This window comes from Rhinoderma darwinii, chromosome 3 (assembly GCF_050947455.1).
Source record: "Rhinoderma darwinii isolate aRhiDar2 chromosome 3, aRhiDar2.hap1, whole genome shotgun sequence".
Taxonomy (NCBI): domain Eukaryota; kingdom Metazoa; phylum Chordata; class Amphibia; order Anura; family Rhinodermatidae; genus Rhinoderma; species Rhinoderma darwinii.
The window spans coordinates 375,090,882-375,104,389 of NC_134689.1; the positions used below are offsets into that span (position 1 = coordinate 375,090,882).

Here is a 13,508-nt window from a genome sequence, read left to right on the forward strand (position 1 = left end):
ATTTCCTTCGCTGACTAACAAAAAAAGTGGCTCCTCAATGTCAACAAAAATATATTTGCACATCTGAATCTTGCAAACCCTTTATTTTGTTAGGCAAAGATTGACACCCATGTCAGTATGGTACTCACAGGGACGGCTAAATTATAAGGACCCTCCTAACCAACAACATATATCTCAGCTTTCTGGACTGCTGTGAACGTGACTTGAAGCGGAGTGGGAGATAGTTGTTCATAACTAGAGATGAGTGAACCGGGACAACCGAACCCGGTTTCGGTCCGAACATCAGGAAAAGTTCGGTTCGCAGCGAATCCGAACTTCACCGGGTTCGGCCGAACCAGTTTTGACCGAACCCGGTCAAAAATATTATACAAATCGGCAGCCACTTGTCTCTATCAATCACTGATAGAGAAAAGAGGCTGCTGATTAAAAATAAAATAAAAAGCATTTCATACGTACCCGGTCGTTGTCTTGGTGACGAGTCCCTCTTCTTCCTCCAGTCCGACCTTCTTTTCTGACGCGGCAGCCTGTGATTGGCTGCAGAGGCCTCTGCAGCCTGTGATTCGCTGCAGAGGCCTCTGCAGCCTGTGATTGGCTGCAGCGGTCACATGGGCTGTAACGTCACTCTGGATGTCGAGAGGGACGCGTCACCAAGGCAACGGCCAGGAGACCGGACTAGAGGAAGCATAAAGTTCTCGGTAAGTATGAACGTCTTTTTTTTTACAGGTTGATGTATATTGTGATCGGTAGTCACTGTCCAGGGTGCTGAAACAGTTACTGCTGATCAGTTAACTCTTTCAGCACCCTGGACAGTGACTATTTACTGACGCCGCCTAGCAACGCTGCCGTAATGACGGGTGCACACATGTAGTCACCCGTCATTACGGGGCCTCATGCACACGACCGTAAAAACACCCGTTATTACGGGTCGTAATTACGACCCGAAATAGCGGGCCCATAGACTTCTGTTAGCCATGGGTACCTTCCCGTTTTCTCACGGGAAGGTGCCCGTGCCGTTAAAAAGATAGAACATGTTCTATTTTTTTATTTTACGGGCCGTGCTCCTATACTTTATAATGGGAGCACGGCTCGGAAAAACGACCGTGGCCGGCCGTGCTCATCTCCTGAAATACTCTGTGCTGCCTTAAACTCTGTGGACAGGTCAGGATCCTGTTTCTTTTAAATGCTGCTGGGGAACCCGCTCGATCCACTATATAAGGCTGCGCTACAGTGCAGCATTTAAAAGAAACAGGATCCTGACCTGTCCACAGAGTTTAAGGCAGCACAGAGTATTTCAGGACATGAGCGTGCAGATTCAGTGCTGCTGTGAACTCTGCTCTTACCATTACGTAGCTCTCAGTCTGTTACCTCTCCTCCACTCCTGTCCTCAATAACACCTTCACATGATTGGCAAGTCACCACGTAATGGTAAGAGCAGAGTTCACAGCAGCACAGAGTATTTCAGGAGTTGAGCGTGCGGATCTTGTGCGGGGTGGTGACTTGCCAATCATGTGAAGGTGTTATTGAGGACAGGAGTGGAGGAGAGGTAACAGACTGAGCTACGTAATGGTAAGAGCAGAGTTCACAGCACACAGAGTATTTCAGGAGAGGAGCGTGCAGATTCTGTGCTGCTGTGAACTCTGCTCTTACCATTACGTAGCTCTCAGTCTGTTACCTCTCCTCCACTCCTGTCCTCAATAACACCTTCACATGATTCGCAAGTCACCACGTAATGGTAAGAGCAGAGTTCACAGCAGCACAGAGTATTTCAGGAGATGAGCGTGCGGATCTTGTGCGGGGTGGTGACTTGCCAATCATGTGAAGGTGTTATTGAGGACAGGAGTGGAGGAGAGGTAACAGACTGAGCTACGTAATGGTAAGAGCAGAGTTCACAGCACACAGAGTATTTCAGGAGAGGAGCGTGCAGATTCTGTGCTGCTGTGAACTCTACTCTTACCATTACGTAGCTCTCAGTCTGTTACCTCTCCTCCACTCCTGTCCTCAATAACACCTTCACATGATTGGCAAGTCACCACCCCGAACAAGATCCGCACGCTCATCTCCTGAAATACTCTGTGCTGCTGTGAACTCTGCTCTTACCATTACGTGGTGACTTGCCAATCATGTGAAGGTGTTATTGAGGACAGGAATGGAGGAGAGGTAACAGACTGAGAGCCACGTAATGGTAAGAGCAGAGTTCACAGCAGCACTGAATCTGCACGCTCCTCTCCTGAAATACTCTGTGCTGCCTTAAACTCTGTGGACAGGTCAGGATCCTGTTTCTTTTAAAAGCTGCACTGTAGCGCAGCCTTATATAGTGGATCGAGCGGGTTCCCCAGCAGCATTTAAAAGAAACAGGATCCTGACCTGTCCACAGAGTTTAAGGCAGCACAGAGTATTTCAGTTGAGGAGCGTGTGATTGGCTGCAGAGGCTGCTGCAGCCTGTGATTGGCTGCAGAGGCGGTCATGTGGGATGAAGCGTCATCCCTGGAGGCCGGCCTTCTGACATCATCCTGACGTGCGTGACCGCCACTACAGCCTGTGATTGGCTGCAGCGGCGACATGGATGAAACGTCATCGCTGGAGGCCGGACAGGAGGAATGTAAGTATGAACGTATTTTTTTTTTTATTACATTAAAATTTTATTTTCCGTGCGCCGAGCATGTACTGTCAAGGTTGCTGAAAAAGTTAGTGCAGCCCATTAACTCTTTCAGCACCCTGGACAGTACCATGCTCGGCGCACGGAAATTACAGGTTCGGTCCGAACTAGTTCGGTCCGAATCGAACTTTTTCGTGAAATTCGGCGAACTAGCCGAACCGAACTTTTCATAAGTTCGCTCATCTCTATTCATAACTAACAAAGCCAAGTTTCAGGTTTCTTGGAATTGTGTACATCCTTGTGATCTTCTGCAGGTAGACCCTGACTAAATCCACCCAGCAATAGTTAAAAAAACCTCAGATCCCTGCCGTTTATCCTCTTCAGGGACGGTGCTCCATTTGTTATCCTTCTGTAAACTATTAATATAGTAGTATGGATTTTACTGAAGGGATAAATTACTTTGAACATGGCACTTTCATAAAGTCTACTTTGTCACAAGTTGTTTTGTGACATTTCCGATCTGCAAGCTCTTCCTCAGTCATGTGTAGGTGCTAATATTGTGAAGTGGAAGCATATAGGAGGGACAACGTCTCACCCCGCGCAAACTCACAGAGATGGGCAGCCGAGTGCTGTAGCTCTTGGTGTGTAAAAATACTCTGTTATTTCACTCACTACAAGGATTTAAACTGCCTCTGGAAGTGAGATCAGCACAAAAACTGGGCACCCGGAGCGTTATGAAATGGGTTTCCATGGTCGCGATGCTGCACACGCCTAAGATCATCATGCACAATGCCAAGCGGGTACTCTGAGTGATTGATAACTGATAAGTGATTGTGCACCAGTGCACAAAGCAAAGTACGTGAAGATATGGTGTGAGGAGTTTAGTGTAGAGGAACTCCAGTGCTTGCACAGTCCTGACATCAACCCTATTGAACACATTTGGTATGTATTGGAACATCCATTCGGAAAAAGGGGGCCCAACTCCATATTATCAGCCATAAGCTTGGAAGGTGATGTCCATCAAGCTCATTTGTATCATGGTCAGGTGTCTACATACTTTTTGTCATGTAGTGTATATGGACTATAAATATGGGACCAAAAGCCAAATATAGTTTGTTCGAATAAAAGTTGCAAAAGGAAAAAAAAAACAGAAATATTTCAATTCTTTCTAACCATAACAAACCATACAATACATGTAATGTATTATTTATAACAGTAAAAAAAAAACATAAAATTGTTATGCATTCTGCCCATAATAAATGAATAAATATTGATTTATAGATTTTAAAATGCTGCAAAAAAAAAAAACAAGACAACTAATTTTGCAAGAAGCAAGGCATCATACATCTATGTCAATGTAAATATATAGAAATTATGACTAGGAACATGTGGAAACAAAAAATTCTTCTTGTCCCTAAAGGGGTTGTCTGGGATTCGAAAAATAGGGTCCAGAAAAAGCTCCACTCTTCTTTATGAGCTGATGTAACTGAAATTGTAACTCATCATTCATTGGATGGGGTTGTGCTCCAATACCAGGCATGATCCATGGATATAAATCCATTTCTTCTAATCTCAATTTAAGCTACCACGCAACACTGAGTTTTGGATGGATGAAGACAAGCAGTAATCTCTATAGAAACCCTGGTAATGTAATGTATGTATAGTGGTAACTGTATCTGATAACAAATCCTAATTCCATTTCAGATTCTAACATCTCCAATCAACTGACAGACCTGAAGAAGAATGGTGACTACCGTGTCAACTAACTCCAAATGATTTCTATGTGTTACCAAGACTGTAACCATGGCATGCTTCTCTGAGTATTCAATAACACGGTTTCTTATTCGTGTACAGCTTCTCAGATCCAAGACTTGACCAAGAAAGAAAGAGATACTTGGAAGGAAGACTTGATGAAAGTCAACCAAACATTGGGTAAGTAGACGCAGCTATAGTAGAACGTTCAGCTCAAGCTTAGAAGTGCTATAAAGAAGATTTAAACTTAAAACGTAAAAATCGTCTTGTATTAGTAAATCAGAAATTAGAGCAGCATCAACAGTCATTGGGGGAGTTCATGAAGCCCTCTAAGGAAGTTTATTGGCGTAGAGAAGATGCAATTTGAACAAAAACTATTATTCCGCTAGTCTAAATACATTTTACCCCATTATGTTCCTGGTTATTACAGAGATATTGGCATTTGTATATTCAGTTGCGCTGGCCATTTAGCAAAAGTCACATTAAAAAGTGCAGCCATATTGATTGTCACCCTTGAATTATCTTCTCAGAAACTGAGGGTAACTTGTCACTTTGGTATAAAATGAACATACTAACAGAATTACATGTTATGACCGGTTCTGTAAAGATTGGATGTGTTGGAATAACTCTGCATATGACGTACCACTCCCTTTCTAGTGGGAGCTCATACGTTGTCTGTTATATACATTTTTTTTCTTTATGATGACCTGTATATGTTCTTCATAACATTTATTTTATTTATTTATTTATTTTCTTTCTTTTATCATCCACTTTATTTTGAATCCCATTTTCTCAAAATGTTAAAACTCATAGGAATTTTAACTATTTAAACTTTAGCTAAATGTTCGACAAACTTCTGACATTTCATAGTGACATGTCAGAAGTTTGTATTGGTGGGGGTCCGAGCGCGGAGACCCCCACCAATCTCTAGAACGAAGCAGCTGAAGCGTTCGTGTGAGCGCTCAGCTGCTTCGTTTCTGTTCGACTTTTTCCGGAAATCCAATGTATCGTAGTACGGGCTCATAGACTTTCTATTGAGTCCGTACACCGATACATTTATTTCCGGAAAAAGCCAAACAGACATGAAGCAACTGAGCGCTCACACGAGTGCTTCAGCTGTTTCTTTCTAGCGATTGGTGGGGGTCTCTGTGCTCGGACCCCCACCAATCCAAACTTCTGACATGTCACTATGACATGTCAGAAGTTTGTTGAACGTTTAGCTACACTTTAATTATTATTTGAGACTTTAACTATTTAATTCAACCTGCGAGTAGAACTGTTCACATATATTTTCTGATGTCTCAACTGTATAATAAAGACATATTGAAACAGAATTACATGTTTTCTATCAGTTGAGAAACAAATTCAAAAGGGCCAACTAAGGCCGGGTTCATATCTACGTTTGGGGTTCCGTTGCTCTGCTCCGTCATAGGAGCAGAACAATGAAAATAACGAAAGCTCAGTTTCTGCTGCATAACAGAAACCATCGGTGCCCAATGGAACCCATTGACTTTAATGTGTTCCATCAGGTCTCCGACATGGTTTCTGTCATTTTGCCAGACATAATAGCGCTGCATGCTGAGCTATTTTGTCTAGCAAACACAACGGAATCTGTGACGGTGATGTGAACAGCCCCTTATATGGTTTTAACTGTTTCCAAGATAATTGTCACTATCTCTGTAAGGAAAATAAATATTAATTACCAAACTTTGTCTATCAAGTTCAATCTAAACTTTGGCTAAATAGTGAAATTAATAATAGTTAATAACGTAACGCTAATTAGTTTCTGAATATCTTTAAACATTTTAATTCCTAAATCATTATAGCAGTCAGAGCTTTGTTTTTTTGATACTGAGCTCCAAATATCCTGCATAGAGATAGTTCAAATATAAAATTCTGACTGCCTGCAGTCACCACTAGAGGGAGCTTAGGAGCTGACTGTATACCGTTAATATATTTTACTTATTTATAAAGCAGTATGCAGTCATTACCTATGCTTCCTCTAGTGGTGGTTGTAGGAAGTCAGAATTATATCATTGAAATCAATGTCTTTGCAGGGGTTTTCAAACTGTGTATCAAAAAAATGGTGCTCTAACCACTTTAAGGCTATATTAACAAATAAGCAGCACAGAAAGTTAAGTAGCATAAATGCAGAAAGTATAATTGAGTCATACGGTTGTTAATTACAGGAGATACAGTAAGTGGAAACGCCAGTGCCTCCTCCCAGTCCTTCACAGACAAACCTGGAATAAGGGATTTACATCTAGTCTCAGAGGCCAACAGTGTAGATTCCAGTTTGTTGTCCCAAAAGATATGTATATAATGCTGATATAATGCCCCTAGGGCCCTGTGTTACAAATATTCCAATCAAGGCATAGTCAGACATTGGGCATGATATACCCGGAAACTGGTTTCGGAGAGCGTATCTTAATTGCAAATACCTTTAAAATGATGAGCGTGGTATGTGGTATAATTCCTGTCCTGTCAGTCTCAACACCATGTGAAGACCAGAACATAGTATCCGTAAGTACAGAGATATGAGAAAACATAGGGTTTCCCCAAGGAGGTATCGTGGGATGGAGGCCGTGGTAGTGAGATATTGCTTTAGCTGCCCTCCATACCTGAACAGCCAACTTGTGAAGTAGCAGTAAACGGCGAGAAAACAGGCCTGACTTCTTTAGGACCGGCCACAATGTACTCATCTCCAAATAGTGCGCTAAATAATATTCAACAGCAATTGTAGTAAGAGGTTCAGTACAGACATGAAGGAAGCGGAGTTGGCAAGCCAAGAATTATAGATAAAAGTCTGGAAGGGTCATGTCCCCTTGGGTTTTTGGCCGCTGTAAAATATTCACACTCAATTTATGTCTGGATTTTCCCCATATAAAAGAAGTCAGCAGGGACTGTAATTTGGAGAAAAAGGACCTAGGAATGGGACCTGAGGCATGTTCAAGGAGGCATAAGCCTTTTGGAAGGAGTATCATTTTAATTAAGTTAATGCGTCCAGGAACGGACAGAGGTAAAGCACCCCAAATCTTACATTTGGATTCAGTACTGTAGCAGAGGGTAAATGTTTTTCACATGAGATTTATTAGCGCATTTAGTAATATAAATCCCTAGATATTTAAAGTCCTCAACCACTGGTAGGTTATAGTGCTCAGCTGGCCAATCAGAGTCCCATAAGGGCATCAAAGCAGATTTGTCCCAGTTTATGTGGAGGCCCGAAAATGGAGCAAATGTATCCAAGAGATGAATAGCTCTACACAAGGACGCCTCCGGGTCTGCCATAAATAGAATAAGATCGTCTGCGTATAAGCCAACACGATCCTCCTTTTCCCCATAAGAAAGCCCACGGAAAATAGTATCTTGTCATAATCGGAGTGCCAGAGGTTCAATCGCCAATGCAAACAGCAGTGGTGATAAGGGACACCCCTTCCTAAATTGAAAAATGAATTGCACTGACCATTAATTAAGAGGTTAGCCCTTAGTTTCTTATACAGAATGGATATCTACTTAATAAACTGAGGGCCCAAACCGAATTTCTTAAAGAGGCTCTGTCACCACCTTATAAGTGCCCTATATTGTACATGATGTGATCGGCGCTGTAATGTAGATTACAGCAGTGTTTTTTTATTTAGAAAAACTATCATTTTTGACGGAGTTATGACCTATATTAGCTTTATGCTAATTAGTTTCTCAATGGACATCTGGGCGTGTTTTACTATATGGCCAAGTGGGCGTTGTGGAGATAAGTGTATGACGCTGACCAATCAGTGACCAATCAGCGTCATACACTTCTCTCCATTCATTTACTCAGCACATAGCAATATAGCTATATCGCTATGTGCAGCCACATACACAAACATTAACATTACTGCAGTGTCCTGCAATGAATATACATTACCTGCAGCCAGGACATGATGTGTATTCAGAATCCTGACCACTTCTCTGAACTTCTCTGTGATTTAGAGCACAGCAGGCGTAGTCTCGCGAGATTACGCTGTAAACCTTAATTTACAGCGAGATCTCGCTGTGCTGTGCTGTAAATCACAGAGAAGTTCAGAGAAGTGGTCAGGATTCTGAATACACATCACGTCCTGGCTGCAGGTAATGTATATTCATTGTCAGGACACTGCAGTAATGTTAGTGTTTGTGTATGTGGCTGCACATAGCGATATAGCTATATTGCTATGTGCTGAGTAAATGAATGGAGAGAAGTGTATGACGCTGATTGGTCACTGATTGGTCAGCGTCATACACTTATCTCCACAACGCCCACTTGGCCATATAGTAAAACACGCCCAGATGTCCATTGAGAAACTAATTAGCATAAAGCTAATATAGGTCATAACTCCGTCAAAAATGATAGTTTTTCTAAATAAAAAAACACTGCTGTAATCTACATTACAGCGCCGATCACATCATGTACAATATAGGGCACTTATAAGGTGGTGACAGAGCCTCTTTAAATACTGCAACTAAGTAAAGCCACTCTACTGAGTCTTTAGCTGCGTCCAAGGAGGCCAAGGCCCAAGCAGCACAGAAAGTTGTATCTAAAAACAGCATGGTGATAAAAAGAATTGAGATTCAGCTGTTATAATTGTCTACTTCACTTAAATCGTCTACTTCACACGGCTACCTAGTACCTAATTTGCATACATTGTGCGACTTGAATCGCCCGCTGATATGGTTTATATAGAGCATCTAATAAATGCCGTTCTAAAAAAGGGATTTGTTGTATACAGCATCAATGGATCTGTAGACAATACTGATATAGAGACTCTACACTTCATACCATGCAGCATATCCATAAATAGCAATATCCTCTGAATATTCATATATATATATATATATATATATATATATATATATATATATATATATATATATATATATATATATATATATATATATATATATATATACTATACATACCCATCTACTATGGTCAGAGTTTGTTTCCTGATTTTCTTTGTATCTTTCAGTGAATGGAATAGCGGTCCTAAAGTCAGATATACAATCCATTAAAAGAAACTTGGGTAAGACTTCTAAAAAAGGCGTCATGTGATTCCTCAGTCACCTATATACAGAAGTTTCATTACACCATAGGACTGCCTGCCGGGCATCATCAAAGGAATATAGAAATGATGAAACCCAGTTAAAGACACAGTCTAATAAACAACAAACCCAATGACGCACAGTTGATGCTCTTTTGCCTCCATCTAGCAGAGACTGTCACGGAGGCTGATCACAGCTAAGACTCACCTTTCTAGAATTTGCTGTTTGGACATCTTAAGTTTCTTCTTTTTGCAGAACATCTCCCCCTTTTGTCGGCAGATCTTCTCCCTTCTCTAGCAACAGACAGACAAATAATATAACAGAGCCGGCCCCAGTGCCTACACAACAGAGTCAGCCACAGTGCCTACACAACAGAGCCTGCCACAGTGCCTACACAACAGAGCCTGCCACAGTGCCTACACAACAGAGCCAGCCACAGTTCCTACATAACAGAGCCGGTCACAGCGCCTACACAACAGAGTCAGCCACAGTTCCTACATAACAGAGCCGGTCACAGCGCCTACACAACAGAGCTTGCCACAGTGCCTACATAACAGAGCCAGCCACAGTGCCTACACAACAGAGCCAGCCACAGTTCCTACATAACAGAGTCGGCCACAGTGCCTATATAACAGAGTCGGCCTCAGTGCCTATATAACAGAGGGGGCCACAGTGCCTACATAACAGAGCGGACCACAGTGCCTACACAACAGAGCGAGCCACAGTGCCTACATATCAGAGCCAGCCACAGTTCCTACATAACAGAGCCAGCCACAGTTCCTACATAACAAAGCCAGCCACAGTTCCTACATAACTGAACCAGCCACAGTGCCTACATAACAGAGCTGGCCACAGTGCCTACATAACAGAGCTGGCCACAGTGCCTACATCACAGTCAGCCACAGTAACTACATAACAGAGCCAGCCACAGTTCCTACATAACAGAACCGGCCACAGTGCCTACATAACAGAGTCAGCCACAGTGCCTACATAACAGAGCCAGCCCCAGTGCCTACATAGCAGAGCTAGCCTCAGTGCCTACATAACAAAGCCAGCCACAGTGCCCCCATTAGGCTCATAGATATAGTGCCTACATAACAGAGCCAGCCACAGTGCCCCATGAGAGAAAGAGAGCCTCAGTGCCCCCCATTAAGTTGTAGCCACAGTGCCTACAGAACAATCATACCCACAGTTCCCCGAATAATAATGACACAAAATCTCAGCGGAAATCAGCCAAGTAGTCTCGAAAGGACCCAACAGAATGTGCTGATAAAACCAGCCACAGTACCCCAATAAAAGCTAGTGGGTGCAATTGAACAGAGTGATGATCAGGATTTAGAAGTCCTGGCACAGGTGCCCGAGGTGACCAAGCCTAGAACCGCTACTGCCTTCACATCCATATAGAATGCTTTTATAGTGCAGAGAACTTATCAGATGCCTGTATAACCCTCTCCTACTCCTCTGTGCAGTATTTTACTTTTCTATTCTCATTATAATAACTAGTTATTATATTTACTGTATAACCCTCTCCTACTCCTCTGTGCAGTATTTTACTTTTCTATTCTCATTATGATTACTAGTTATTATATTTACTGTATAACCCTCTCCTACTCCTCTGTGCAGTATTTTACTTTTCTATTCTCATTATAATAACTAGTCATTATATTTACTGTATAACCCTCTCCTACTCCTCTGTGCAGTATTTTACTTTTCTATTCGCATTATGATAACTAGTTATTATAGCTTATATATAATCGTCAAGGTTGTGGTGTCAGAGGCACAGTTGAGAGGACACGTGACATCAAGTGAGGGGCGTTCCAGCCATTCAGGAAGAGGTGCGGACGGTGGGAGAGAGCCTCAAAGTTGAAACAAGAACACCTGGTGAGCCGCAGAGGGGGCCCGGGGCCCGTAATGAATTGTATTGTGTTGTCTGTGTTTGCGGTGGGGAGCGGACAGCACAATACAATACATTACAAACTGTGGGATACGACTCCCTGGGGGGTCGTGTGAAGACCTCCGGGGGGGTCGCGAGCCAGTCACCGAGGTTCCTGTTCCAACTGAATCGACGTCGTCAGGACGCAGATACAGTTGAATTCAATGCTGGAGCAAGGAACTGACGGCCCCTTGCTCCAGGATTCACTGTGCCGTGAGCAGCTCGGCGCAGGCAGGCGCGATGTAGTGACATCATCACGCCTGCCTGTACGCAGTCACTTACAGCACAGTGCAGAGGAGGAGAAGGATCCTCCACCCGTCAGGGGAAAGAGGATAGGTAAGTAATTACGTTATTATTTTCTATAAGGCTCATATGGGGGGCATTACATTGGGTATGGGAGGGGGGCTGTCTGATATGATGGCAGCTATAGGGTTGAATTATAGTGTGGGGGCAGCTATGGGGGGCATTATACTGTGGGGGCAGCTATGGGGGCATTATAGTGTGGGGGCTGCTATGGGGGGCATTATAGTGTGGGGGCAGCTAAGCGGAGCATTATACTGTGTGGGGGCAGCTATGGGGGGCATTATACTGTGTGGGGGCAGCTATGGGGGGCATTATATTGTGTGGGGGCAGCTATGGGGGGCATTATACTGTGTGGGGGCAGCTATGGGGGCATTACGCTGTATGGAAGCAGCTATGGGGTGCATTATACTGTGTGGGGGTAGCTATGGGGGGCAATTTACTGTGAGGACAGCTTTGGGGAGCATTATACTGTGTGGGGGCAGCTATGGGGGCATTCTACTGTATGGGGGCAGCTATGGGGGGCATTATACTGTGGGGGCAGATATGGAGATCATTTATATATATTTACAGACCACTGCATTCCTTTTGTTAGCAAACGCATGTAACGGGTTTTCTATACTAGTTTACTGTATAACCCTCTCCTACTCTTCTGTGCAGTATTTTACTTTTCTATTCTCATTATGATAACTAGTTATTATATTTACTGTATAACCCTCTCCTACTCCTCTGTGCGGTATTTTACTTTTCTATTCTCATTATGATAACTAGTTATTATATTTACTGTATAACCCTCTCCTACTCCTCTGTGCGGTATTTTACTTTTCTATTCTCATTATGATAACTAGTTATTATATTTACTGTATAACCCTCTCCTACTCCTCTGTGCGGTATTTTACTTTTCTAATCTCATTATGATTACTAGTTATTATATTTACTGTATAACCCTCTCCTACTCCTCTGTGCGGTATTTTACTTTTCTAATCTCATTATGATTACTAGTTATTATATTTACTGTATAACCCTCTCCTACTCCTCTGTACAGTATGTTACTTTTCTGTTCTCATGATTACTAGTTATTATATTTACTGTATAACCCTCTCCTACTCCTCTGTGCGGTATTTTACTTTTCTAATCTCATTATGATTACTAGTTATTATATTTACTGTATAACCCTCTCCTACTCCTCTGTACAGTATGTTACTTTTCTGTTCTCATGATTACTAGTTATTATATTTACTGTATAACCCTCTCCTACTCCTCTGTGCGGTATTTTACTTTTCTAATCTCATTATGATTACTAGTTATTATATTTACTGTATAACCCTCTCCTACTCCTCTGTACAGTATGTTACTTTTCTATTCTCATTATGATAACTAGTTATTATATTTACTGTATAACCCTCTCCTACTCCTCTGTGCAGTATTTTACTTTTCTATTCTCATTATGATTACTAGTTATTATATTTACTGTATCTCATTTCTTCACATATAACACAGGTCTCTGTACGTCCTGTCCGGCTAAGTGGACCCTGCGCGCTTCCAGTTGCTATTTTTTATCTACATCTCATCAGACTTGGGAGAATTCAAAGAAAGAATGCAGCAAAATGGATTCCTCCCTCCTCATCCTGAAGAGCCAGAAGGAACTGGTAATTCATCATTTATAATTAATTTATAGATAACAGTAAATTAAAGAGATGTCTCGTTTCAAAAATCCATTTTTAACCCTTTGACGCTACAGCCAGTTTTTGTTTTTTTTTCTCCCCGCCTTCCAAGAGCAATAACTTTTTAAAATTTTCCATTGAAACAAACGTATGAGGGCTTGTTTTTGTTTTGCGACGAGTTGTATTTTTTAATGGCGCCGTTTAA

General features: G+C 42.2%; 1 protein-coding gene across 1 annotated transcript in view; it reads left to right on the forward strand.

Annotated features, from left to right (window-relative positions):
• Positions 1–13,508, forward strand: part of LOC142750511 (C-type lectin domain family 4 member G-like) — a 43,195-nt gene that overhangs the window by 18,483 nt on the left and 11,204 nt on the right. The window contains exons 8-11 of the mRNA XM_075859514.1: positions 4,301–4,342; positions 4,451–4,528; positions 9,334–9,387; positions 13,140–13,288. Coding sequence (XP_075715629.1) covers positions 4,301–4,342; positions 4,451–4,528; positions 9,334–9,387; positions 13,140–13,288 — 323 coding nt within the window. The remainder of the gene's footprint in view (positions 1–4,300; positions 4,343–4,450; positions 4,529–9,333; positions 9,388–13,139; positions 13,289–13,508) is intronic.